Here is a 24,364-nt window from a genome sequence, read left to right on the forward strand (position 1 = left end):
ATGAACTGGTGTCATCTGGACCTCAATATGTGCACATAGCGTGATGCTCATCAAACATCAGTGTTTTCAGAAACAGCTCATGAAATCTGAATCCCCTAATTCTTCAGCTAAAGCCAGCCATTTTTAGGAAAAGTTGAAATTTCCATTCCTACTTTTCTGGTTCCCTTGTGCTCCGTGGCTCTCATTATTAATTCCTCTTCCTACAATCTGTGAGCTTCTGGTTGAAAGCCTTTTGAGTTGAGGGGTGGGAGAGAGAAAGGCAGTGGCACACTGGATAAATAGATGGCCCATAGCCAGAATCCTCTTCCTTCTTTTCAATTGAAGAGCAAAGGAACTAAGATTGATTCTGCCCCACCCAGAGAGAGATGGAATCATGCGGAGACAGGTTTTCTGGCAGTTAAGTTAAGCATGCAACAGGTATCAGCAGTGTTTTACACACACTCACCTACAGCTGGAAAAGACCCACCAAACCCTCTAACAGTGACAACGGTGGCTCCCTAACAACTCCATTGCTTGATCATTGTGAGCAGCCTTTTGTCCCCAACAAGTGTCTTGCTTCTCCTGTGCAGTGCTCCATTTTCTGCTGCAATAAGAGTAGTAACATTAGATTAAGGCAAGCATTGGATGGATATCTCCCAGCTGCCAGGAAACAGCTGATCTTACAAAACAGCAACTGCCAAAAGAGTGCTGTAAATGTAGATTTGAAGTTGTGTGCAAGAAAAACTGATGGGGAGAATCCCAAACATGGGTTGCTGGTGAAGGGGTTACAGAGCCATTAAACTATGGTGTGCAGAGCATGGTGACTTTATTCCACTGAAGAAGTGAGAGTGAACATCAAAGGGGCTCCATTGTGCCAAAGTGAATTGGAGGAAGTGGCAGTTCCATTAGCTTGTCTGCCCTTAGCAGGTCAATTAACTCCTAATACTGGTCTGCAAATCTTGGACGTGAGACATGTAGCATCCAAAGACACCAACAGCTCCCTACACATGGCTATAATGAGTCCTTTCACTGATTTCCTTCCAGGAATACCCACTAGCCATTTCCTGCATACCCAATCTGCTCCATTAGCAGCTAGATGTTAGCATCTGAGAAAACAAGAGTTCTATACTTTAGTCTTTTGGCTACCAGGGAATTGGCTGGAACTGCTGGCACTTATAATGAAGTTGCTGTTAAGTCACTGGGTACCTGGAAGTGATGCTGCCCCGCTTGAACTTGGTCCTGCAGAGGCACTAAAAAGCTGGGTGAGTAGTCACTGGATATTAACATGTTGACTAACACTGCAAGAAAACTCACTTAACTGCTTCTTCTCCAAGCAGGTTTTAATCTATCAAGCGATAGATTTCTTCCCATCTCCCTCCAAGCATACAAACATATGAATTAGGAGGAGGAGTAGGCCACTTGGCCCCTCGAGCCTGCTTTGCCATTCAATAAGATCAATGCTGATCTGATTGTAACCTCAACCCCACATTCCTGCCTATCCCCGATGATCTTTCACCCTCTTGTTAATGGGGAATCTATCTACCTCTTCCTTAAAAATATTCAAGGACTCTGCTTCCACCGCCTTTTGAGAAAGAGAGTTCCAAAGACTCTCTACCCTCTGAAAGAAAAAAATTCTCCTCATTTCTGTCTTAAATGAGTGACCTCTTATTTTTAAACAGTGACCCTTAGTTCTAGATTCTCCCACAAGAGGTCCTCTCCACATCCACCATGTCAGGACCCCACAGGATTTTAAAGGTTTCAATCAAATTGCCTCCTACTCTTCTAAATTCTAGTGCATAGTTCTCCCGCCCTAACAGAAGTAATGCTCCTGTGTGGCCCACTATTTTGTTGATGAGTTTGCCCTGGTGTGGACAGTGGGAGATATATGGGAAAAGTGGTGCTGGATGGCCTTTGAGAGGCCTTTAATGACCTCCTCGAAATAAGTGTTGGCACAAATCTGGATCATCTCCTGTTATAGTAATAACAATCTGACAAGGTAAAAATCCTGTTTCTGAGGTCCCTGGTGGGCTCCACATAAGCTGCTGAGTCAGCCTGAATGCCAGGGTCATGCTGGTCACATGGCTTTAGCGATAGTGGCCCAAGCCTGTCTGATGCAAAGGTTTGCCCCAGAGAGACCAGGACAGCAACTTAAAGGATGGGGGTGGGTGGTGGAGCTGGGGTGGGGGGGGGACAAGCAAATTGGGGTCTACACCAGATTTAACGAAGTAAAACATTTCTAGGCTCCACAGGGGCGTTGTATATCAGACAGACACATGCACGATTTGAAACAAAAACAAAAATTGCTGGAAAAACTCAGTAGGTCTGACAGCATCTGTGGAGAGAAAGGCAGAGTTAACGTTTCGAGTCCGTATGGCAGGAAGGTCTGGGTCATGCTTACAGATAGACCGAAGGTGTTCCGCAAAGCGGTTACCCAGTCTGCATTTGGTCTCTCCAATGCAGAGGAAACCGCATTGGGAGCAGCGAATGCAGTAGACTAAATTGCGGGAAGTGCAAGTGAAATGCTGCTTCACTTGAAAGGATTGTTTGGGCCCTTGGATGGTGAGGAGAGGGGAAGTAAAGGGGCAGGTGTTGCACCTTCTGTGATTGCATGGGAAGGTGCCGTGAGAGAGGGTTGAGGTTTTGGGGGTGATAAGAGGAGTGAACCAGGGTGTCCCGGAGGGAGCAGTCCCTACGGAATGCCAACGGCGGGGGGTGAAGGGAAGATGTGTTTGGTGGTGGCATCATGCTGGAGTTGGCGGAAAGGGCGGAGGATGATCCTTTGAATGCGGAGGCTGGTGGGGTGAAAAGTGAGGACAAGGGGTTCTGGGAGGGAGAGGAAGGTGTGAGGACAGAGGTGCGAGAGATGGGTCGAACACGGTTGAGGGCCCTGTCAACCACCGTGGGTGCAAAACCTCAGTTAAGGAAGAAGGAAGACATGTGAGAAGAGCTGTTTTGGAAAGTGGCATCATTGGAGCCATTGCGACGGAGGTGAAGGAACTGAGAGAATGGGATGGAGCCCTTACAGGAGTCAGGGTGTGAGGAGTTGTAGTCGAGGTAGCTGTGGGAGTCAGTGGGCTTGTAATGAATATTGGTGGACAGCCTATCACTTGAAATTGAGACAGAGAGGTCAAGGAAGGGAAGGGAAGTGTCAGAGATGGACCATGTGAAAGTGATGGAGGGGTGGAAATTGGAAGCAAAATTAATAAATTTTTCCAGGTCCAGACAAGAGCATGAAACGGCACCGAAACAGTTATCGATGTATCGGAGAAAGTGTTGTGGGAGGGGGCCTGAGTAGGACTAAAACAAGGAATGTTCCACATACCCAATAAAGAGACAGGCATAACTGTGGCCAATGCAGGGCCACACCTTTTATTTGGAGGAAGTGAGACGAGTTTAAGGAGAAATTGCTCAGTGAGAGAACAAGTGGTGGATGGGGATTGTTCGGGCCTCTGTTCAAGGAAGAAGCGGAGACCCCTCAGACCATCCTGGTGGGAGATGCAAGTGTAGAGGGATTGGACGTCCATGTTGAAGAGGAGGCGGTTAGGGCCAGGGAACTAGAAATTGTGGATATGACGTAGGGCATCAGAGGAAACGTGGATGTAGGTGGGAAGAGACTGGACAAGGGGAGAGAGAACGGAGTCAAGATAGGAAGAAATGATTTCCGTGGGGCAGGAACAGGCTGACACGATCGGTCTACCAGGATAGTCCTGTTTGTGGATTTTGGGGAGGAGGTAGAAGCGGGCTGTCTGAGGTTGGGAGACTATGAAATTAGAAGCTGTGGAGGGAAGATCTCCAAGGGAGATGAGGTCAGTGACAGTCCTGGAAACAATGGCTTGATGTTCGGTGGTGGGATCATGGTCCAGGGTTGCAGGATTTGCTCATTCTGCTTCTACTCCTAATGTCACCATTAGCACCTCCTTTAGCCAGTATCACCACCATCAACACCCCTTCCACCTTTTGTTAATGACATATTTTGCAATCTCTCCTTTGCCTCCACCTATCACTGGCCTTCTATCCAGCTTCACCTGTCCCCCCCCCCCCCCCCCCCTTAAACAGTACATATTTCATCACATTTTTACTTCTCTTTAGTTCTGAAGATGAGTCATACGAACTCGAAATGTTAATTCTGTCTCTCCACAGATGCTGTCAGACCTGCTGAATTTTTCCAGCAATTTTTGTTTTTGTTTCAGATTTCCAGCATCTGCAGTATTTTGCTTTTATCTACGCACACGATTTGGATGGGTATTACATATGCACACTCTAGTGCGAAAATTGGAAGATTGAGATACCCAAAAAATCAAGCACATCTTTGTGGGAGAAGTGGGGCCCACACAAGACGAAACTATGCGTTCCTCCAGCTTTGGCCTTTTAAGCATCTCAAATTCACTCTGCACCACAATTGGTGACCGTGCCTTCAGTCATCTAGGCCCTAAGCCTGAAATTCCTTTGCTGAACCTCTGCAACTTCCCCTTTTAATACCCTTCTTAATACACACCTCTCGGAGATAAAAATTGATCTACACTAACAACGCGAAACAGACTGGTAACGAATCGATAACTGATGTTTCACTCATTCAACTGAAGTTCTCAGAACAATCGTTTTTGAAGTCTTTTTGGAAACTTGTTTCCCAGTCGCCTTTTATTCGGTTGAAATTAAAAAATCTTGGCAACGTTTTCCAAGTCAATGGAAAATATAAAAGAAAGCTAGCGCTGTGAAAAATTGGCTGCCGATTTGCTGCAAACCCGTTTCGTGCTGCCGGTATGGACCCATTTACCTTTCTTTGCTCTGTGTCTGTTTATTCTGCTCCGGTGAAGCCCCTTGGGAGGTTTTTCCCTGTGTCGAAGGCACTATATCAACGTAGGTTGGCATTGCTGTGTGAGAAGTGACTCACATCATAATGGGAGAAGTGATTTCAGTCGCTTTGCATCACAGGCTATGGCCAGTAATGGCAGGTTAATGTAAAATGCTAAAACAAAAACAGAATTACCTGGAAAAACCCAGCAGGTCTGGCAGCATCGTTGGAGAAGAAAAGTGTCGATGTTTCGAGTCCTCACGACCCTTCATCAGAACTCGAAACGTCGACTCTTTTCTTCTCCACCGATGCTGCCAGACCTGCTGAGTTTTTCCAGGTAATTCTGCTTTTGTTTTGGATTTCCAGCATCCGCAGTAGTTTTTTGTTTTTATATTAATGTAAAATGCTTGTCTACATTCTACTAAAAGAAATGATTGCGCTAATGACACATTTTAATAAATGATGTAATTTCATGCCAGGCAGTAATTCTTAAGATCCTGTTAAGAATAACCAGGCCAGATATAAAAAAGGAAAAGTAACTTAATCCTCGTTCTTAAGACTGTCAGTGACCGAATAAGATTAACCCAGTGAGCAGTCTTTACTGCTGCTATCGGTCTCTTTGTAACACTCGGCAGAGATTGAAGCCAGTTCCTGCACTCCACCAAGTGCAGCTGACACAGAACAGAGAACATCAGCACTGAAACCAGGGGTAGGGGGGCGGGATACGTCGGCGCCACATGCAACAGGACAAACCCGACCGATCAACAGAAGCTACGACAGATGGAGAAGAAATAAAAATCACACAATTTCAATTAGACAGGTAACTAATCTTGTGAATTCATGACAAGCCATTTTCTGTCTGATAGCAGTGGAATTATAATATATAAAAGCAAAAAACTGCCGACGCTGCAAATCTGAAATAACAGAAAATGCTGGAAAAACTCAGAGCTCTGAAGAAGGGTCATACGGACTCGAAACGTTAACCTTGTTTCTTTCTCCACAGATGCTGTCAGACCTGCTGAGTTTTTCCAGCGTTTTCTAGTTTCTGTCATAACATACTATTGACACAGATCTGGGCATTAAAATATATCGTAACCAATTTAATTCAATTCTAAAATTATTCGTGCACCAAATTGCTGGACACTGTTAATGGAACAACGTGACTATGTGAGCTTCTTTACCGTAACAAATCTGAAGGTTAGTGCTATTCTTACGTACAAATTACTTGCGATTCTGTTATTATATTGTCAGTTCCAGGTGCAGCCACAATCCAGCTTTGGTTATCGCGATAAAAGCAAAAAACTGCGGATGCTGGAAATCCAAAACAAAAACAAAAATACTATTTCACCTCTCTTCTATTTTTACGAAGTTCTGTTGAAGGGTCATTCGGACTCGAAACGTTAACTGTATTCCTCTCCGCAGATGCTGACAGACCTGCTGAGTTTTTCCAGGTATTTTTGTTTTTGTTTTGGTTATCGTGAGGTTGGGACAGGGCAGAAATCTTGCAGCTCTTCTTGTGCACAGAGCTTACTCATGGGAAAGGGTCCAACAATTGGAACATAGTAAACAGCAGCGGAGTGAGAGAGTGGGGAAGAGATTTCACCATGGTCGGTCAGACAAGGCATTACGAGAAGACCTTTTGGACTGCGCCATTGAAACTCTAATCTGCTCAGCCTGAAGCATTAGGGATGCCGATCTGCTGGCTTGCAAGGTGACAGTGACATGCTGGATTACACTTGAATGCACTCTTTACACATATCATAAACAAAGTAGCCAGGTTGTTTTTTTTTAAACATAATCTGCTGTCCTAAAGGCATTGACTTTTGTTTGGGTACAGTTCAACAAGCAGAGAGGGCTTTCTGGTACTTTGCCCAAGTAGGTCACTCTTCACACCTACCAGTTATGACGTGGCAGCTGATGTGCGCCAGGCAGACCAAATCCACAAGGGAAACTTGGTCGGGCTATCACAACGGTTTTGCAATTTCTATTTATTACCAGATGTGTGCACTGAATTCAGAAGTAATGAGTCCACTAAGACCGTTAAATATTTAAAAAATTAAATTAAAATATTTATTAACAAAATAAAATATTACAAACACATACATAAGACTACAATTACTTACTAGTATAACAAATCCTAAAATTCCTAATTAACCGGACTCCCATTTATACACCCCCTTTATGGCAACAGTTCAAAATAGATTTTAGATTTGAAACAAACCCAGTAAGTCAACACAGTACCCATTTGACAGTGGAGTTCCAAATGGCTTTTCCCCAACTCCAGTCACTTTACATAGCAGACTTATGCACAAATGGCTGGAGGCTTCTTGAAGGCTGTTTCACACACTCCTGTTAGATCTTACATGGCCTTCCGTACATAGCCTTTCATTCTCCTTTATGTATATTTATCTCTTTTTAATATGTAAATTATATTGTTCCATATGTGTTTGAAACTGTATCTTCCTCATAATATAAAAACTTCCATGTTGCTAATATTGTTAATAACCTTCAGGGAAAGTAAACACACTCCTTGGCCTTGCTTATCTGGCTAGTTGTAAACAGACCTTTGAAATCCAAACAATCCCTTCACTTATCTAAAAATGCAATATCCCTTCACACCTTACATGCTAAGCCAGCATCCATGTTTACTGATTAGCATGTCAAACACATTTCTACACCTAACCTCTTTTGATTATTTCAAGCTTGCAGTCTATTTGGCTCTAAATGTTATTAAATCACACAGACAGAACCACCTATACTTACCCTCATAAATCTACTTCACAATAAACCAGAAAAATATTCTGAAAATTAGTATACTTTCATCACAAGCCCTGATTTTACTAGACACCACACCACCACTGTCACCAGCAGCACATCACACACAGTCAGCAAGGTTACAAAATCAAGTCAAGGTCACTGTGCACCAAATCCAGGGTTTGGGTCTTTTTTGAGACTAGAGTCAAGTTTGGGGCTCCTAAACATATGCAAATTCCCTCAGGACTTTGAATGGATTTTGGGACATCAAGCTCTGTCCATACAGGAGGCCTCACTCTAATAAACTGGACACATACTAATATCAGCTTAGTTGGCCATCTTAGAGGCAACACATTTCCCTTTTTTTTGTTTACAAGCATTGTCTCTTGTTTGCATTAGCTTTGTTGCACATATTTTGAGGACTGCGTTGTGCCTTTTTGACTTAAACGAATTTGACCCACACCTCCTTCAAGAGGGAATGCCGAAGGGCCACTGGGAAAAGTGTGGGAGAGTGGGATTGTCACTCCTGGATGTGGAGGGCCACTTTATGCTTGGCCAACATCTGAAGTTACAGAAACACCTTGTGCTTTGCATTGTGAAAGAAAAGCTGTTCCCATTTGCTGATGGTACAAGGAACAGTTAACACAGACTTAAGCTTTTGGGCATGTGATGCATTAGGAATATGAGGAAAAACCTTTTTAAGCGGTGAGTGGTAATGACCAGGAACTTGCTGCCTACATGTGTGGTGGAACTGGAGACAGTCAATAAGTTCAAAAGGAAACTGGATGTACACTTCAGTGAAATAAACTTTTAGGGCTATGGGGATAGAGCCGGAGAATGGGACTAACTGGATTGCTCTATAGAGAGCCAGCGTGGATTTAGTAGGCCAAATGGCCTCCTTCTATGCTGTAATGACTCTATGACATGGTGTCAGCTTTCACAAGTATGCTAATAACACCTGGCTCCACCTCTCCACCCATTTGTCTCCACTGTCTCTGTGTTGTCTGATCTTGTATCACTCTTCAAATCAGCACATTTGTTCCACTTTCTTTTCCCCTGCACCCTTCAGGCTTGTTTCCTATATGAGACATGTCTGTGTGCTCAACTATCCCCCACCCATCTCCTGGCTACACAACTACCTGTACGTAGCCCAATTTTCACTGAGGGCTCTTCCTCAGGCTCTGTTCCTCTGCCCCAAAAATCTGAAAATTCACCTACATCCCCTCAAAATGCTCATGCTCAGCCATTTCATTTTCTCTTCCACTGGCCCAGCCACCTTTCCTCTTTGAGGGATGAATTATCTGCCTGGTCATTGTTCCTACCAATTGGTTTCAGGCATGCAGGAACTGGAAAACTACATGAGGAGCCATTTTGCCATTCTGCACATCCATTGGGTCATTTCCCAGGAGGCCTTTTATGCGAGCATAGGGTGCTCTTGCAAAAATGGCAGGAGAAGTTAATTTACATTTGTCATTATGTGCAAATGAATGCATGTAGCATTTCACCATGTGAACACCTAATTTTCACAAAGCTCTCATTTTACCAATTTAACAGTGATGTTCAAAATTAGTCACAGACTGATCTTTCTTGAAGGGAAGGCATAGCTACCAATGGTGGGATGAAGGAAATGCAGAGTTCTTGGAGGGTTGTCGAGCTTAATGAGGTTACAGAGGTAGGGAAGGGCAAAGCTATGAGGCATTGGATCACGAGAATGTGGAATTTAAATTTCAGGTTTTACTGGACCAGGTACCAATGTAGGTCACAGGTGATGGGAGAATGGGATCTGAGATGAGTTAGGATACAGACAGCAGAGTTTTGGATAAGCTTGATGTTCCAGAGGTGCAAGATGGCGGTTGACAAGGAAAGTAGTGGAATTGTCAAGTGTAAAGGTAAAAAAAGGTGTGGATGAGGGTTTCAGCAGCTGATGGGCTGAGGCGGGGACATAGATGGGCGTTATTATAGAGGTAGCTGCTTTAGTGATGGAGAGGATATGGGGCTCTGAGGTGGCAAATGATCTGTTTCAGCCTCTGACAGTGGCCAGGAAGGAGGACAGAATTGGTGGCTAGAGAATCAAGTTTGTGGCAGGAGCTGAAGAAAATAGCTAATATTTAATTGGAGGAATTTTCTGCTTATCCAGTTCTGGATGTTGGTCAAAGCAGCATGACAAAGTAAAGGGGTCAAGAGTGGTGGTGATGAGTTGGAACTGGGTCTCATCTGTTTACATATGGAATCTCACTTGTTTTTGAATTATGTCAACGAGGGGCAGTATATTGATGGGGCCAAATAGGAGGAGGCCAAATACTTGGGAGTCTCCAGAAGTAACGGTGCAGGAGTGGGAAGAGAAGCCATTGTAGGGGATTCTCTGGTTACGATTGGATGTATGGAATCAGGCAAGGGCAGTCCTATCCAGCTGGACAATGGCGGAGAGTTTTTGGAGAAGATGGTCTGGTCAATCATGTCATAGGCCACAGACAGGTCAAGAAGAGTAAGGATGGATAGTGCCCATCACATAGGATGTTATTTTTGACTATAAACTTCCTTCTGCCACTGCTCAGTGTTTGTTTTCTGCCCTGTGAAGAGAGCTTTAGTACTGCATAAATTGTTGAACAAAGACACTTCAACCGCAGTTTGCCAGTACCAAACAAAATATAAAGTAGTTTTCTCTGGGCTGATCTCTTCCTAGTTTATAAGATGTCAAGGGGATTTTTGTGGCTCTTTACAAAATAAAGCTTTATGTACAGATCTCCTGACTGCCCGTTGCTGAAACTATATTTATTTTTCCTCTAGTGCCATCTCAGAGAAATCGTAGGCATTGTCTAGAGGTTGAAGAAGGAGCTCCCACCATTCAGAATCTATTCGCTTCATTGGGTAAAAGATAAAGTGAATGTTGTTCAACCTTCAACTGATTATGAAGATCAAGTAGCAATATTCCAGTCTCATTGGCAGTGACCATCTTCTGTGGCAGCATCATTTAGATCTGGAGTACAGAGACAAATGAATTTAACTTGTATCAAAGTCTGGGAAGGAAAAGAGATTATTAGGAACAGACATTCCATAGAGATGAGATTCCACAAGGACCGGCTATTCCAATGAGAGGATACTTCTTTGAGAGGGGAACATCTTGTCGGCTTTGACTGAGCTTTTCTCTAAAGGGGTGGTGAAGGAGTTCCAGTTCCAGTTTTTCAGATACAAACTGTGAACATTAACAATGGCTGTAGCAAAGCTTCCTGTTCACACTGAGGGTTTGGGGGGTTGCCTCAGCTCAACAGAAAGTGCTAAGCAGCTGGTGCAACACAAGATAGATGATGACGAAGAGGGGGAGAGGCAAAACATATTACTCACGCCCTTTGAAAAACTTACTTATGACATGAGTAACAACAGGAAAGTGAAAAATGAACTAATGCTTGGAAAAAGGATTGGATTTTACAAACTCCGTGGAGAAATAGGCATTGGGAACTTCTCAAAGGTGAAGCTTGGTATACACTGCTTGACGACAGGTAAATCTGCCTAACCCAATTCTACCCTGCATTTTGAGGAGTCTAGCTGATTAAGAGATATTATAAACATATTGTTGAGAGATTATTTGAACAATTTGTCTACATTTGCAGGAGAAGAGGACGTACACAAAGATACAGGGCTTTAGGGACAGCTCACACTGGTACCAAGATTAGAAACAACAGTCTGTCTGCCTTACGATATCCAAGTTGGTGTCATGTTGTGAATCTGATATTGTGCAATGATGTAATGCTAAAATTGTATTCTGAACTAAACATTATAAAATAGTATGGACCTTAATGCATCAAGCAATGCCTCTTTAAACAATGCATTTAGGGATTAGCTTCTTGTTTCATTCACGGGATGTGGGCTTTGCTGGCTAGGCCAGCATTTATTGCCCATTCCTAGTTGCCCTTGAGAAGGTGGTGATGAGCTGCCTTCTTGAACGGCTGCAGTCTATGTGGTGTAGCTACACCCACAGTGCTGTTAGGAAGGGAGTTCCAGGATTTTGACCCAGCGACAGTGAAGGAACGGCGATATATTTCCAGGTCAGGATGGTGAGTGACTTGGAGGGGAACTTGAAGGTGGTGCTGTTCCCATCTATCTGCTGCCCTCATCCTTCTAGATGGTAGTGGTCATGGGTTTGGAAGGTGTTATCTAAGGAGCCTTGGTGAATTCCTGCAGTGCATCTTGTAAATGGTACACACTGCTTTTTCCATGCGTTGGTGGTGGAGGGAGTGAATGTTTGTGGATGTGGTGCCCATCAAGCCGATTGCTTTGTCCTGGACGGTGTCAAGCTTCTTGAGTGATGTGGGAGCTGCACTCATCCAGGCAAGTGGGGAGCATTCCATCACATTCCTGATTTTTGCCTTGTAGATGGTGGTGTAGGGAGTGGTAGTGTGAGTCAGTTTCACCTCTGACTTCTGAGCGGTTCGAATCGCTCCCACTCCCTGGGTTCTAGACCTTGGACTTATTTGGGGTTGTGACAAAGTGCAGCAGACAACCGGTTTTGGTGCAAGAAAAACTGAGTTTATTGAAGTCACAAATGAACTTATAACATTAGGATTACACTGAGATTATACAGACCTACAAAGTACACTTAGTTAAGAATGGGGAACACACAGCATAATGAGGGAAAAATCACACTACCCAAAACCTAACTAAATTGAACTAGGAGAGGTCAGGGATCATGCTCATCAACCCAGGGTTCCTTGACAGTTCGAAATCCAGCCAGGTAAGCCGGTTGCAGTTTTGGGGTACGCTCTTTGTGTCCTCTGGGGCCTGCCATCCCCACGCAGTCCTGGTCTGTGGAATCTGCGAAGGTTCTTCAGTTGAGTGGAGGACGCGGTTGTGGGTGGTCGATCTTCGTGGAGGGCTGTGGTTGCGGCCTTATTGTCTTCGGTTGAGCCGCCACCCCGTGCCCCTCGCCGTGATGTCGCCTGCGGGCCTGCAAAATCTCCAGATCTTCTTGCTTAAACTCTGTTTCAACCGCTCCCAACTGCTCACTGCCTGCTAGCTAGTTTCTCTCTCTCTCCTTCATAACTGACTGGTTTCTCTCTCTCACCCTTCTGCTAGCTGATTTCTCTCTCTCTCTCCTTCGCAACTGACTGCCCAGTTATACTGTCTTTCGAATTTCTTATCTCAATCCAAATCAAGGTTAGTTCTTTGTTTGATTTTGGTGGGCTTCCCCCAGTGATTGATGTCTCATTGTTTTTAATGGGCTCGCATGATGTTTATCATTGTCTTCCTGCCTAGTAACTAGTTTTTGAATTGAAAGCCGTTGTATGTGTGGAGTAATGATGGGTTCGCATAACTGAATTGATGGTGCCTTCCTGCCTTAGTAGTTAGTAGCGATTATTTATGCAAGAGTTTGATGGGCTTCAGATTCGTGTGAGGTGAAGTCTTTCTCTGGGTTGATTGTATTAAAGGGAAGAATGTGTATTCTGTCTCCTCTCGTTGTCTGGTTTCAGGTAAAACAATCCACACTGTATTCAATAAGCCCGGGCATGTGCAGCCCCAGGCCTTCATGGGCCCAGCCTCCTGTCTGCAGAATTTTACATTTAATTCAACAGTTTAAAAGTCCAAAAGTCATATCCTTGTTGATGATATGAAAAATGTGGGAATTTTGAGAACCCTTCAGTGGATAGGCTTTGGGGAGTCAGGAGGTGAGTTACTCATCACAAGATTCCTAGCCTCTGACCTGCTTTTGTAGCTACAGTATTTATATATATAGCCCAGCCAAACCTTCCTCTTCAAGTACTTATTCAACTCCCTTTTGCAAGTTAAATCTGCTTGCTCCAACTTTTCACACAATGCAATTCAGATCATAACAACTTGCTTAGTAATAATTTCCTCAGAGGAAAATACCAGTGACAATTATCAACAATCTTTGACATTATTAAACTAACAATTTGAAAACATGGCCCATTAAGGAACTAGTAAACCAGCACTGGGAATAAAGCCCACAGATTATCGCGGACACAACCATTGTCAGTGAGGTTCATTTATTACCACTTCCTTTTCATAATCAATTGACTGCAGTTTGAACAATAATCACTTTAGCTTCTACACTGGATAGATTCTGGATGGTGGGAGGACATTATTCACAGTTTTTTAAAGACGTTTTTGGGGCAGTAAAGTATTAACATTTTCAAATTGGAAGATTCAACTTATTCTCCATATTCGGAGCACTTTGTCAAATGTTCTTTTATTGGTGATGCTGAGATGGGATGGTGTTAATCAATATGATGTACTTATAGTGCCAATCTTTTCCTTATGCAGTCTACCCGGCCTTTGAACTTAGGAACAGGAGTAGGCTGTTCACTCCTTGAGCCTGTCTGTCATTCAATGAGATCACAGCTCCTCACTGCTTCATCATTGCCTTCAGATTGTTCAACCACACCCCTAACCCCACCTCTGATGCCCCTGGCTCTAGCAAAGTCTTTGCTCTCTCATGCCATGGTCATTGCCTCCATTTGCTGCAGAATTAAATATATCTTTCATACAGCTGGTCTAGCCAAACATCACTAGACCTGGCAGAATCACATCCCCCAAGGACCACCAGCCTCACCCTCCTCTCACAAAACCGTCCACCACTTCAGGGAGGCAAAGATAGCCCTTTGTTTCCTTTTTCCAAGAGAAACCATCTCTTTCAACCCATTTCCCCTGCGCCCCGCCACCCCACCTGTAATAATAAATGCGAGGAGCTCAATAGACTTCTTTGTTACTAAGATTGAAACCATCCATTCAACTTCTGCTGCATCATTGCTTTCTTTAGCCACAAAGCCAAACTCTCCCCTCCCCCATGTCTCCCCAAGCTTTCCCCTGCCTTAGCCCTGAACCCATGTCTTTCTTTAGTTTTTCTCTTAACTCCTCTCTTGTCCATGAGACCCAATTTTTGCTCCCTTGACTCCACATGTATGAAACCCATTCTTTCTTGACCCCCATGCTAGTTTACATTGTTTACACTGGTATACAGTCCTTCTCCCTTTCAAAGCCACCATATTGGGATACTACCGAAAAGAAAAATCATAACTTCTTTGTTCTTGCAAACCTTTGCTTCATTTTCTATCTCTCTTTCATTTCCAAACTAATTGAATGTAGTTCTGCCTTCCAAATCTATATTCGTATTTATGCAATTCCATGGTTGAATCACTCCAATTAGGTTTCCCCTGTAGCAAAGCACTGAAATGTCCCTAACCAAAGTCACTAATAACATCCTCTCTGAATGTGGCCACGGTGCAATTATCTCATCTTTCTCAATCTTGCAACAGCCTTTGACATGGTTGGACATTGTATTGTCCTCCAATGCCTCTCCTCCATTGTCCAGCTCAGTGGAATTGCCCTTACCTGACTTTGCTTTTAAAGAAGGCATTTCTTTTAAAGATGTCATTTACTCCAATTAAACAGTTTGAAGACCAAATAACTTGCTTTTGTCCCCTGTCAAAAACTCTGTACCCTTGTCATTGATTGACCAGACAGGGAATGCAATGTCTGTGAGTGAATCAGACTGTTTGTCACCTCAGTATCCTACTCTCCCAAGTTGCAATTTCAACCCCACACCTTCACTGTAGCAAAAATCAACCACTTCTACCTCCATAATATGCCTCAACCCATTCTGCAGCTGAAATACTCATCCATGCCTTTTTTGCCTTCAGACTCGATCAAGTCAATGCCATTATGACCCATCAAAATTCTGCTATTTGTATCTTATCCCACATCAAGTCCTGCTGATCTTTCATTTCTGCTCTCAATGACTGACATTGGCTTTCTTCCCACAATGCTTCAAATTTAAAATACTCATTCTTCCCTATTTTTGCAGCTCCCTGCATACCTCTAGTCCCCACCTAAACTCTCAATTCCTCTGACTCTGGCCTCTTCTGCACCTCCTCTACCCTTAGCCCAATCAATGAATCTGATACCCATTTGCTACAGAGGCTCCAATTACATGAAGCACAATTAGGTTATGAAGTGCTTTGTGCCTCAGTATTTTGCAAAACAGGGACCTGGTACCTGATGCCCAGTAGCATTGCGCATTAGCAATCCTTAAAGGTGATGACAGCTACAGTTATAAAATACCATTACCTGTAACAACAATGAGGTCTGGAATTTGGTAAGACACAAAATCATTCAAACAGGCAAGATTCATAAATCCTAGCACACCAAGAGATTATAAAGACAAGAATATTAAATAACACTGTTCTGGTAAAGATGTAGCTGCCTGTTCTCGGGACCAAAACAGATATCTAATTATTCCGGCCAGCAATTAAGTGATTATTTAATCATTAGTAATGGTCATATTTTATTCAAATCACATGCATGGATACTGGGATAATAATTTTCCAGGGTTTTCTTCTGCAAGGCACAGAATCACCCATCCAACAACCCCTGACACCCCCATCCCACTGGTTGATCCCAGTTGCAAAGATATAATTGGCTCAACTCAGGCTGCCAAGGCAAAGGTGATGCTGTTAGTAATCTAGAACATTGAAGGCTGGAAGTGAGCACCATCTTTACTAGATGAGTCTTAATATTATTATAAAACGTTGCACTGTTACTTACTCGGTTGGAGAAAATGAAGGAGATGGATGAAGGAAGCAGATGCAGTAAAGGAAGATCCCTTGTATCAAGAACAAAAGATATGGAAGAGAAAGGGCCACTTTCCAAAGGACCCGTTGAACAGCTTCTAAAATGGTTTTTGCCCCTCCCTATTCTCCCAATTTTATTCATAGGATGGACTATAAAAAGAAAGCAGTCAAGACTTTTTGCTGCCTCCAACATTACTGTATTTTCACCTAAATTTTTCCCATCCATGATGGATGTAACAGCCAAGACCAGGTACACTCAGCAAAGAGTGGGACACTCAAATGATAGAGTATTATGCCTGTATCTGGATGGTAGTAGGTAGTATGAGTAATACCAATATGAGGAAAAGCATCAGATTCATGAGTAACCATTTAACCACGGAAATTGATAATAGGCATTCTTAAGCCAATTCTATGAATACATTCTTCCTGAATTGTCCTCTTGGCCCCAAGACAACATAATCATATCATCATAAAGAAACATTGGCCTGTCAATGTTCATTTACCCAAGATTATATTAGATCCATAGAAGTAACATTCAGGAGATTACCAACCATGATTAAATTGGGAGGGGCAATACTAAAGCAGCTTAAAAACATGCAAGGGCTATAAAATGCTTGGATTACTTTAGCACCAGACAGCACACTATCTCAGTAAAGTAAGGATTTTGTTTGTATCCCAGTATATGCAACCCTGATATTTAATGTAGTGCTCTGAACACATTACATGTACAGTGATCTGAATGATGAATCACATAGATTCAGATATAAACTTATCTACTCCTTCCGTTGACTGCATTATAGAAGTGCAGAGACTATACTCAGTAACTTGTCACTCATACTAGAAAGTAACCGATGTCTTTCGCTTTGTAATTTGTAGAGAAGGTAGCAATTAAAATCATGGATAAAAAGCAACTGACCCAGAATTCACGGCAACTGTTCATAAGTGAAGTTCTGAGTATGGAGCAACTTCATCATCCAAATATCATCCGGTTGTATGAGATGCTGGAGACACATTCTCGACTGTACCTGGTCCTGGAGTATGCAGATGGAGGAGATCTATTCACCAGGATCTCCACGCAGGGACGACTCTTGGAATATGAGAGTAAATTTATATTTGTTCAGATTGTATCGGCTGTCAAACATATGGTAAGTGGGAGATGTAGTCTTGGCTTAAGAAAAGTCTATCTTATATTGTCATCTTTAAACTGATGTAGCCTTCTTTGCACACCACTGAACTGGACAGATCCCATACATTCATTTAATGGACAATCTCATTTTAAGGTCAAATGGTTTAAGGTAGATTGTCTATATGATCTTTCCATTCCTGCATCATTAATAAATTCTACATATCCACAAGATTGCATTTAGTTTTCAGACTGCCAGAGGACATTGTGAGAGGAAAAAAGCAGTATCAATTTTGTATACTTCAAAGTTCTTATGGAATGACCAGGTAGCAGCATAGTGTAGAGGTTGCCACAGCATTCAAAGAGTGAAGAAGACCCTACAAGGTAGGTCATTCTTTTCTTCTTCTGCCCTCCTCCATATACCACTTATGTCTTAAAGGACTTATCCTTCACTAAAGTGATTGGAGTTGCTTGTGGCGCTCAGTTGTTTGTGTGGCATGCAGACACTGCATAATCAACTGGCCATGTGATCATGCCTCCTGACCTTGGTTTCCCCACCTCAGTAGAGAAGTATTTATAACTATGGTCAGTGGTCAAGATGGTGTTTGCTAGAAAATTCCATGAGCAGTATTAACTCCTGAGATTATCATCCTCATCTGCCTCTATCAACTGGGACACTTTTGTGAGTGTGCTGGTGAAGCAAGTTCAAATGCAGAGATCACCTTCACAATATTATGCATAGGACTGTGCTACACTCAGACTGAATACAAGTGGGTATGCTATTGTCCCCTGCATAAAGACGGTACCAGTTGTATTGGAGGACTGCAAAGCAGGGATTATCTGAAAAATCATGTCCTGCCCTGGTGACAGATGAGACTTCTTGAAATAAGGAAGTCGAACTTTTGGAGTAGGTTGAGATGTTTGTTCACAAATAGCCCTCACAAAGCCAGACATTTAAACAAGGATAAAGACAAGTTGGTGCTGTGACTGCAGTTCAACTGCAACAATAGATGCATCTTTCGTGAACACCCTATGTGGTAGGAATAGGCCATTTAACAACTTGGGTACATAGAACCATGTCCTGTGATCCCAAAAATTGAATCTGAGATTATATATTAAAACCAGGTGAAATGAGGATGTGAAAGTAGACATTGATTTAACCAGTTTCCTAGCGAGCGGTCTGAAGGATCAGAGCAGGGTTACCAGCCTGAAGCTTTCCCCTGGGCTAGAAGGACTTGCCTTGTTCCTCCAGATGATAAAACACCATCCTGGTTCAGTCACCAGTTTAAATATTAGATGAAGGTGGTCAACATTGTTTTTTGAATATTCTGTGTTCTAACAAAGAGTGTAATCTCTGCTGACACCCTTTAGCCAAGCACCAGCAACCAAGGAATGATGATGTAGCCTTGGAGCCAGATCCTTGGTGGGTGGGAAGAAAGGAGTCACAGCTGAGCTGAGTAGATCATGAAGAAACCGCGCTCTCTGTCTGACCTGATCCAGGTCAAGAGCAATCACAGCCTCTGTTATTCTGGTCTGAGCAAAAAGGCTGTTGTCCGTACATCAACTTGTTAATTGATCAGCCTGATCCATGGTGGTTAGCTGTACCACACCCAGAATGTCCACCAAACATGTCTTTGCTGCAATCCCTGTGGGCTTCCTGCACCCCTGGTAACTGAATGGAATGTCAGAGGATTTTGGGGCTACACTTCCACTTCAAACAACTTTCCCATCTCAATGTGAGTCCACCAATCACCACCCTCACATTCATTTCACACTCTGCACCACAATGTCTCCTTGCCCAACATCCAGTTATAAAGGCCACCAGCAAGAACCTTTATAAAATATCTTCGTGCCACAACACATCCAATTAGATAAACAACAATGAACTAAGCACCTTTGTACAATCCCTTAATGTCTTTCTTATAGGTGCCCTTGCCTCCCCTAGTGCTCCTACACAGTGCTATCCATGTGGTTGCAGCATGGTTGGTGGAAGGCTACAGACTTTCAAAATGGAAGCCTGCAGATGGCCAAACAGGACACCCTTAAGCGGGTCTGGGCCTAGCTTTAGACTGCAGCAACTTGGCATGAGCAGCAGGAACCCGGGCTGGCTGGCTGACAGGCAACAGCAAGGGCACTGGCAGAGTAGCAACATCATTAGTGTTCTCCTGTAGGCTGCCCCATCAAGGTCATCACCCGAGTCCCCTGCAGCAGAACTCATCTCTGTCCTCAGCCTCCAGGGAGCTGGCATGTGAGCTACCCTTTTTTCCTGGTCTGGCTACAGCCCAATCATGTCTGATAACTCACCATGTGCAGACCGTGATACAGCACCACCCTCTAAGAGCCTTGAGGTGCTTGTATCTGAGTTGCTGGTGACCTGTGTAAGATCAAGTGATGATGCATCTTCATCGCATTTATAGGGTAGCTCTGCCACTTCCTGCTGCCTCCACTGATTTGTCCAGTTAACAGTTCTTCTGCGGAGAAGAAATGGGTGGGTAGCATTTGGTGGGGGGGGGGGGGGGGGGGTGGAGGGAAAGCAAGAGTTCCATGGTCACACCATCTTCAGTTTCCACTTGATGTCACATCTCTGGATGAGAGTGAGGAAGAAGTTGAGAAGGAGCTTAATGCTCCTTCATTTACCATCACTTACCATCATCCTGGACAGTCTGCGCTGCACGAGATGCCACGGGCTTCATTGCCTCCGGTCTCAGGATGTAGAGCATCATTTCCTCCAGGTGACTCAGAATTGAATCTTGGCGCCCGCCACCCCTCACCTAGCACCCCGGTCTTCTGTCTCTCTCTGCTATTATGGGAGCTTAACTTCCTTCTGCAAGAGAGATGGCAGAGTTTCAGTGATTTTGTGACATGCCTGCCATAGCTGAAGGTGTATGGAGGCAAGGAGAGGTGGATGTGATGCTGGCAGCATTGGTAGCTGTGCATGGGTTTGGTGGAGTACGTGAATGTTAGGCGAGGATCCTGAGTGCCAGGCAGTGCAGCTGGGTGAGTGATGGAGGTGTGGCACATTGAGCAGAGTGAGAGATTGCTAATATGGTGGGAATGAGATGCACAGTAAGGATGTATTCACTCACCTTGCCCACCTGTGTGAGGTCATTTTATTTATTTCCTGCATTGCTGCCATGTCCTGACTTCAGGCCTTTACCTTCAGGGCACCATGTTCCCATTCTCTCTTCAGCCTGTGTCTTGAGGGTTTCTTTCCCACCCGGGAAAACATTGCCTCCATCCTGGAGTCCATTTCAGTGACCAGAGTCTCCAGTGTAGCATCACTAAAGCAGCGAGCCCTCAACCTTGCCTGCTGAGACATTCTTCCAATCTTTCAAAATGTTTTTCCGTCAGCCATCATTTTTTTTAATGGGAAGCCTGGAGGTACCTCATGACCAGCGAACGCTCTGCTGTGCGCAGAGGCTGAAGGTAGCTTGGAGGACAGAGAAACATCACTGGAGCTGCTCAAACCAATGCTACAATCATACAGCTGAAATGGGTGCACGACAATTGTGTGCTACTGACTTCAAATGGCATGGTCATGTGCATTGCTTACCTCATGCCCAAAAAACCAGGGTAACCCAACTTTTAGCATTCTGTATCCGAGCTCCCGTGCAGTTACTTTCAGTCCAAGATATAGCTATTTGGACTCAGTAAACCAGTGATTTTCCACTGAATGTTAACTGGCTGGAAAATGAGCAGCTGGAACTCTAGAGGTCTGTAGTGAGCCAAGTAACCTCATAGGATTTATTTCTTCTGGGACCAGAAGTTAACTTCTGTGGGTGCTCCTTCAGATTACCTCAGCATTGACCCAGAGAAAGGAAGGAAGAACAGCCAATGAAGGCAGCCTTTGTGAAAGTCAAAGCGGGATACTCATATTTAAACTATGGCTAACTTATACTTTAAAACATTAAAATGTCAGCTAAACATAATTGGGAGGGGTGTATCACTGTTGCATTTTATCATTCTCCTCTTCCTAATGGTTAGAATGCAATTGTCCCACGCTAAAGGCATCCACCATGCAGGAGAGGCATCCACCGTGCAGGACCAATGGAAAGGATTGGGTAGATGCCACAGAATTTGGAAAGAAGATGGCCAAACTGCTGTTATGCTGTTGAATTAGATCTATTTGTTTCTGGCACTCAGGGAGGTGCTGTGATGAAAAGCCGATTGCAGCCATAAATTACTTATAGGCATATTGAACTTTTTGAGGAAGTGTGTTTTTAAAGAAATATAAGCAAGGACACTGAGCAAAAGATGGCTAATAATGTAAAGTGACCACTTTCTGGAAAAATCCTATGCGGATTATACTGACAGACCTGTCCTGAGAGAACATGGAATGTCGCACCTGAAAATATGTCATGGCCTCCTTCAAGAAGAGACACTTGAAAGGGAGATAGGAAAGATGCAAAAGACTGAACTTTAATCTCCTGTGGTTGCAGAGACAAAGACTGATTACCACACCTCAGCAGTCATGTGAAATCTATCTCCTGTTGATTTATACCTCAGAATGTGTAAAATGGTCAGCATTGAAAGAAAACAGACTCTGGGCACAAGACAGGGAAAATTGGGTTAAAAAGCTAGCTACAGAGCAGTGGAGGGTGTGCTGGTGCGCTGTGTGTGACAGCAACAAGACCACCAACTGGTCACCCCTGCAGTTGCAGGTGAAGTCTCTCTCTCTCTCTCTCTCTGTTGCTGGAGGCAAGGCTCAGCAAAAGCCACAATCAAAAAATAGGACAGCCTCTTCAGCTATCCTGCAGATTCCAAGTGTCTCCAAACCAACTGTGAAACTTCCAAAGTCAGCTCTACCAGAATCACCCAACTTAATGGCTGCAACATTTCACCATCAATGCCTCATGAACAAGCCAAAGATTGATTTGTATATCCTTTTTAGCCTTTATTTGGACTCTTATCTTCTCATTTCTGATCTGTGTGTATGTGTGTTGCATTTTTATTATTTTTCTCAGGTTTTTTGTAACTAATAAGCTTACTCTTTCTTTGACTCAAGAAAGCCTGGTTAAATTGGCTCCTTCTTAAAAAAATAAATACATTTGGACTGGGAAAAGGTATCCACGGGGGAAGGGTTCCCTTTCAAATTAACCTTGTTGTGACCAACTGACGGGGTTGAATAAAGAAGGAGAGCCAGCTTATTCCTCCTCACCCACAAGCATAACAAAATTGGGGTCCCATTTGGGAACAAAATGGGGGACTTCGCCCGGAGACCGGTTCTAACAGTGTACAAGAGTTACCTCTACCTTATTCAAAAAAGGAAGCCCTAAAGAGCCAGTTAGAAGGCCGCCTCCCAGAGAATTGCTGAGCCAGTCTTGCTACTGGAAAGTACAGCCTCAGGACCTCCATTTTGTCTCAACATTGGTTCCCCAAAGCCTGTAGGAAAATCTAGCCCTATTACTGTCAGAGAAGTAAAGAGAAAGGGATGATAATATTACAAATGTTAATCTTGGCTATGCTCTGGGGAGAAGTCATTACTGGAATAGAAAAATGGACTTGGTGCTGGTGATAGCCCTGATATTGAGTGGTCCTGGTGCTCCTGGTATGTTTATTATAACTGAGAGACTATAAACTCCTCAATTTTCTCATCTGTTCCTTCCCTGATTGCTTCTTATTTTGCCTGCCTAACTTTCCATTTTCCTTTTTCAGCATGAGAACAATGTGATCCATCGGGATCTCAAGGCAGAAAATGTGTTCTACTCAGGTACTAACTGTGTGAAGGTGGGTGACTTTGGCTTCAGTGCACTGTCTCCTCTGCATGACCCCTTAGACACTTTATGTGGCTCCCCTCCATATGCAGCCCCAGAGCTGTTTAGAGAGAAGAGCTACTTTGGAATCCACGTGGACATCTGGGCTCTGGGCATCTTACTATACTTCATGGTGACAGCAACTGTTCCTTTCCGTGCAGAAAACATCAGGACGCTGAAAAAGTGCATTTTACGAGGATCATACACAATTCCAGCCTATGTATCAGACTCCTGCCAGAAACTAATCCATGGAATTCTTCAAACCATTCCAACAAACCGTTACACCCTGACCAACATCCTGGAAAGTCCATGGCTGAAGGGAGTGGAATGTCCAGAGCCATACCAACCATTCCGCTTGAATCCAACCCACCTGGCCAGCTCTGTACCTCTAAACGAAGAGGAAAAGGAGGTGAAGAAATCATTGAGGAGCCTGGGAATCACAGAGAAGCACATCTACAATAATTCTACTTGGGACTGCCGCAGTCCCATAACTGGGACTTACCGCATCATTCTCCACCGGAGCCAAAAGAGGCACTATTCAGAGAGTCCTATCATGGTGAACAATTGTCCTGCAAGAACCAGGTTGAATGAAAGCAAGAAGAGGCGTTTCAAAGCAGGTGCACAGACCTCTAGGACGTGTCTGATTCTGTAAACTCAGCACACACACCAATGTCATGCTAACAATGTAGGAAAAGTTGCAACTAGATATTGCCACTGTCGAGGATGGAGATGGTTAATGAGGCAGTGAGTATCAAGAAGCTTCTCCCTGTTTCACGTGGTAAATAGCAGTAAGAAGTTTGGGATTCAGCTGTGGTCTATGTAGGTGCTGTGTACAATGGCTCAATGAAAATAAAGAAGATATTGATTTTTCTTACAGGGCCTCACATGCCATGAGAATTCCAGTAGAATAAAGAAATGACCAAGTAAATACACTCAATTTAAAATTAACTAGACGATTAAGAAAGGGGATTCTCATTTTTAAACTTTAAGAAAAAAGGCAAATAAAGTTTTTATTCTTCACAGATATTCAGTATAGAAAAAGTGGATGTATGATTCTATCATTGGGACAAGAGAGTCAGATTGAAATAGTCATGTAGAAATACTGCCTGCCACAATCTTGATTAAACAAACACCCATGCAAAAGCATCTAAATGTCTACCTTTTGTCTGAAATCTTAACACATATATCAAAAACACCCCAAGATCTTTCAAATATTGTGCATTCAAGTGCAGTAACAACTATTATTTGTAGGCAAATGTTGTGGTCACATTGTCCTAAGCAAGGTTACACAAAGAACAATGAGATGAAAGCTTTTGTAACTTTTGTCGAGGGTGGAATATTTGATTAGGACACCAGGCAAATTCCCTGCTCCACTTTGGGT

At 43.5% G+C, this 24,364-nt stretch overlaps 1 protein-coding gene across 1 annotated transcript; it reads left to right on the forward strand.

Moving 5' to 3' along the window:
* Positions 1–10,319: 10,319 nt before the first annotated feature.
* On the forward strand, positions 10,320–23,720 carry LOC144689228 (serine/threonine-protein kinase NIM1-like). Its single transcript, XM_078556333.1, has 3 exons — positions 10,320–11,022; positions 16,984–17,252; positions 22,886–23,720. Exons 1-3 carry the CDS (start codon positions 10,734–10,736, stop codon positions 23,633–23,635), a joined length of 1,308 nt encoding a protein of 435 aa, XP_078412459.1. The 5' UTR covers positions 10,320–10,733; the 3' UTR covers positions 23,636–23,720.
* The last annotated feature ends 644 nt before the right edge of the window (positions 23,721–24,364 follow it).

Source organism: Cetorhinus maximus, chromosome 13 (genome assembly GCF_964194155.1).
Source record: "Cetorhinus maximus chromosome 13, sCetMax3.hap1.1, whole genome shotgun sequence".
NCBI lineage: Eukaryota > Metazoa > Chordata > Chondrichthyes > Lamniformes > Cetorhinidae > Cetorhinus > Cetorhinus maximus.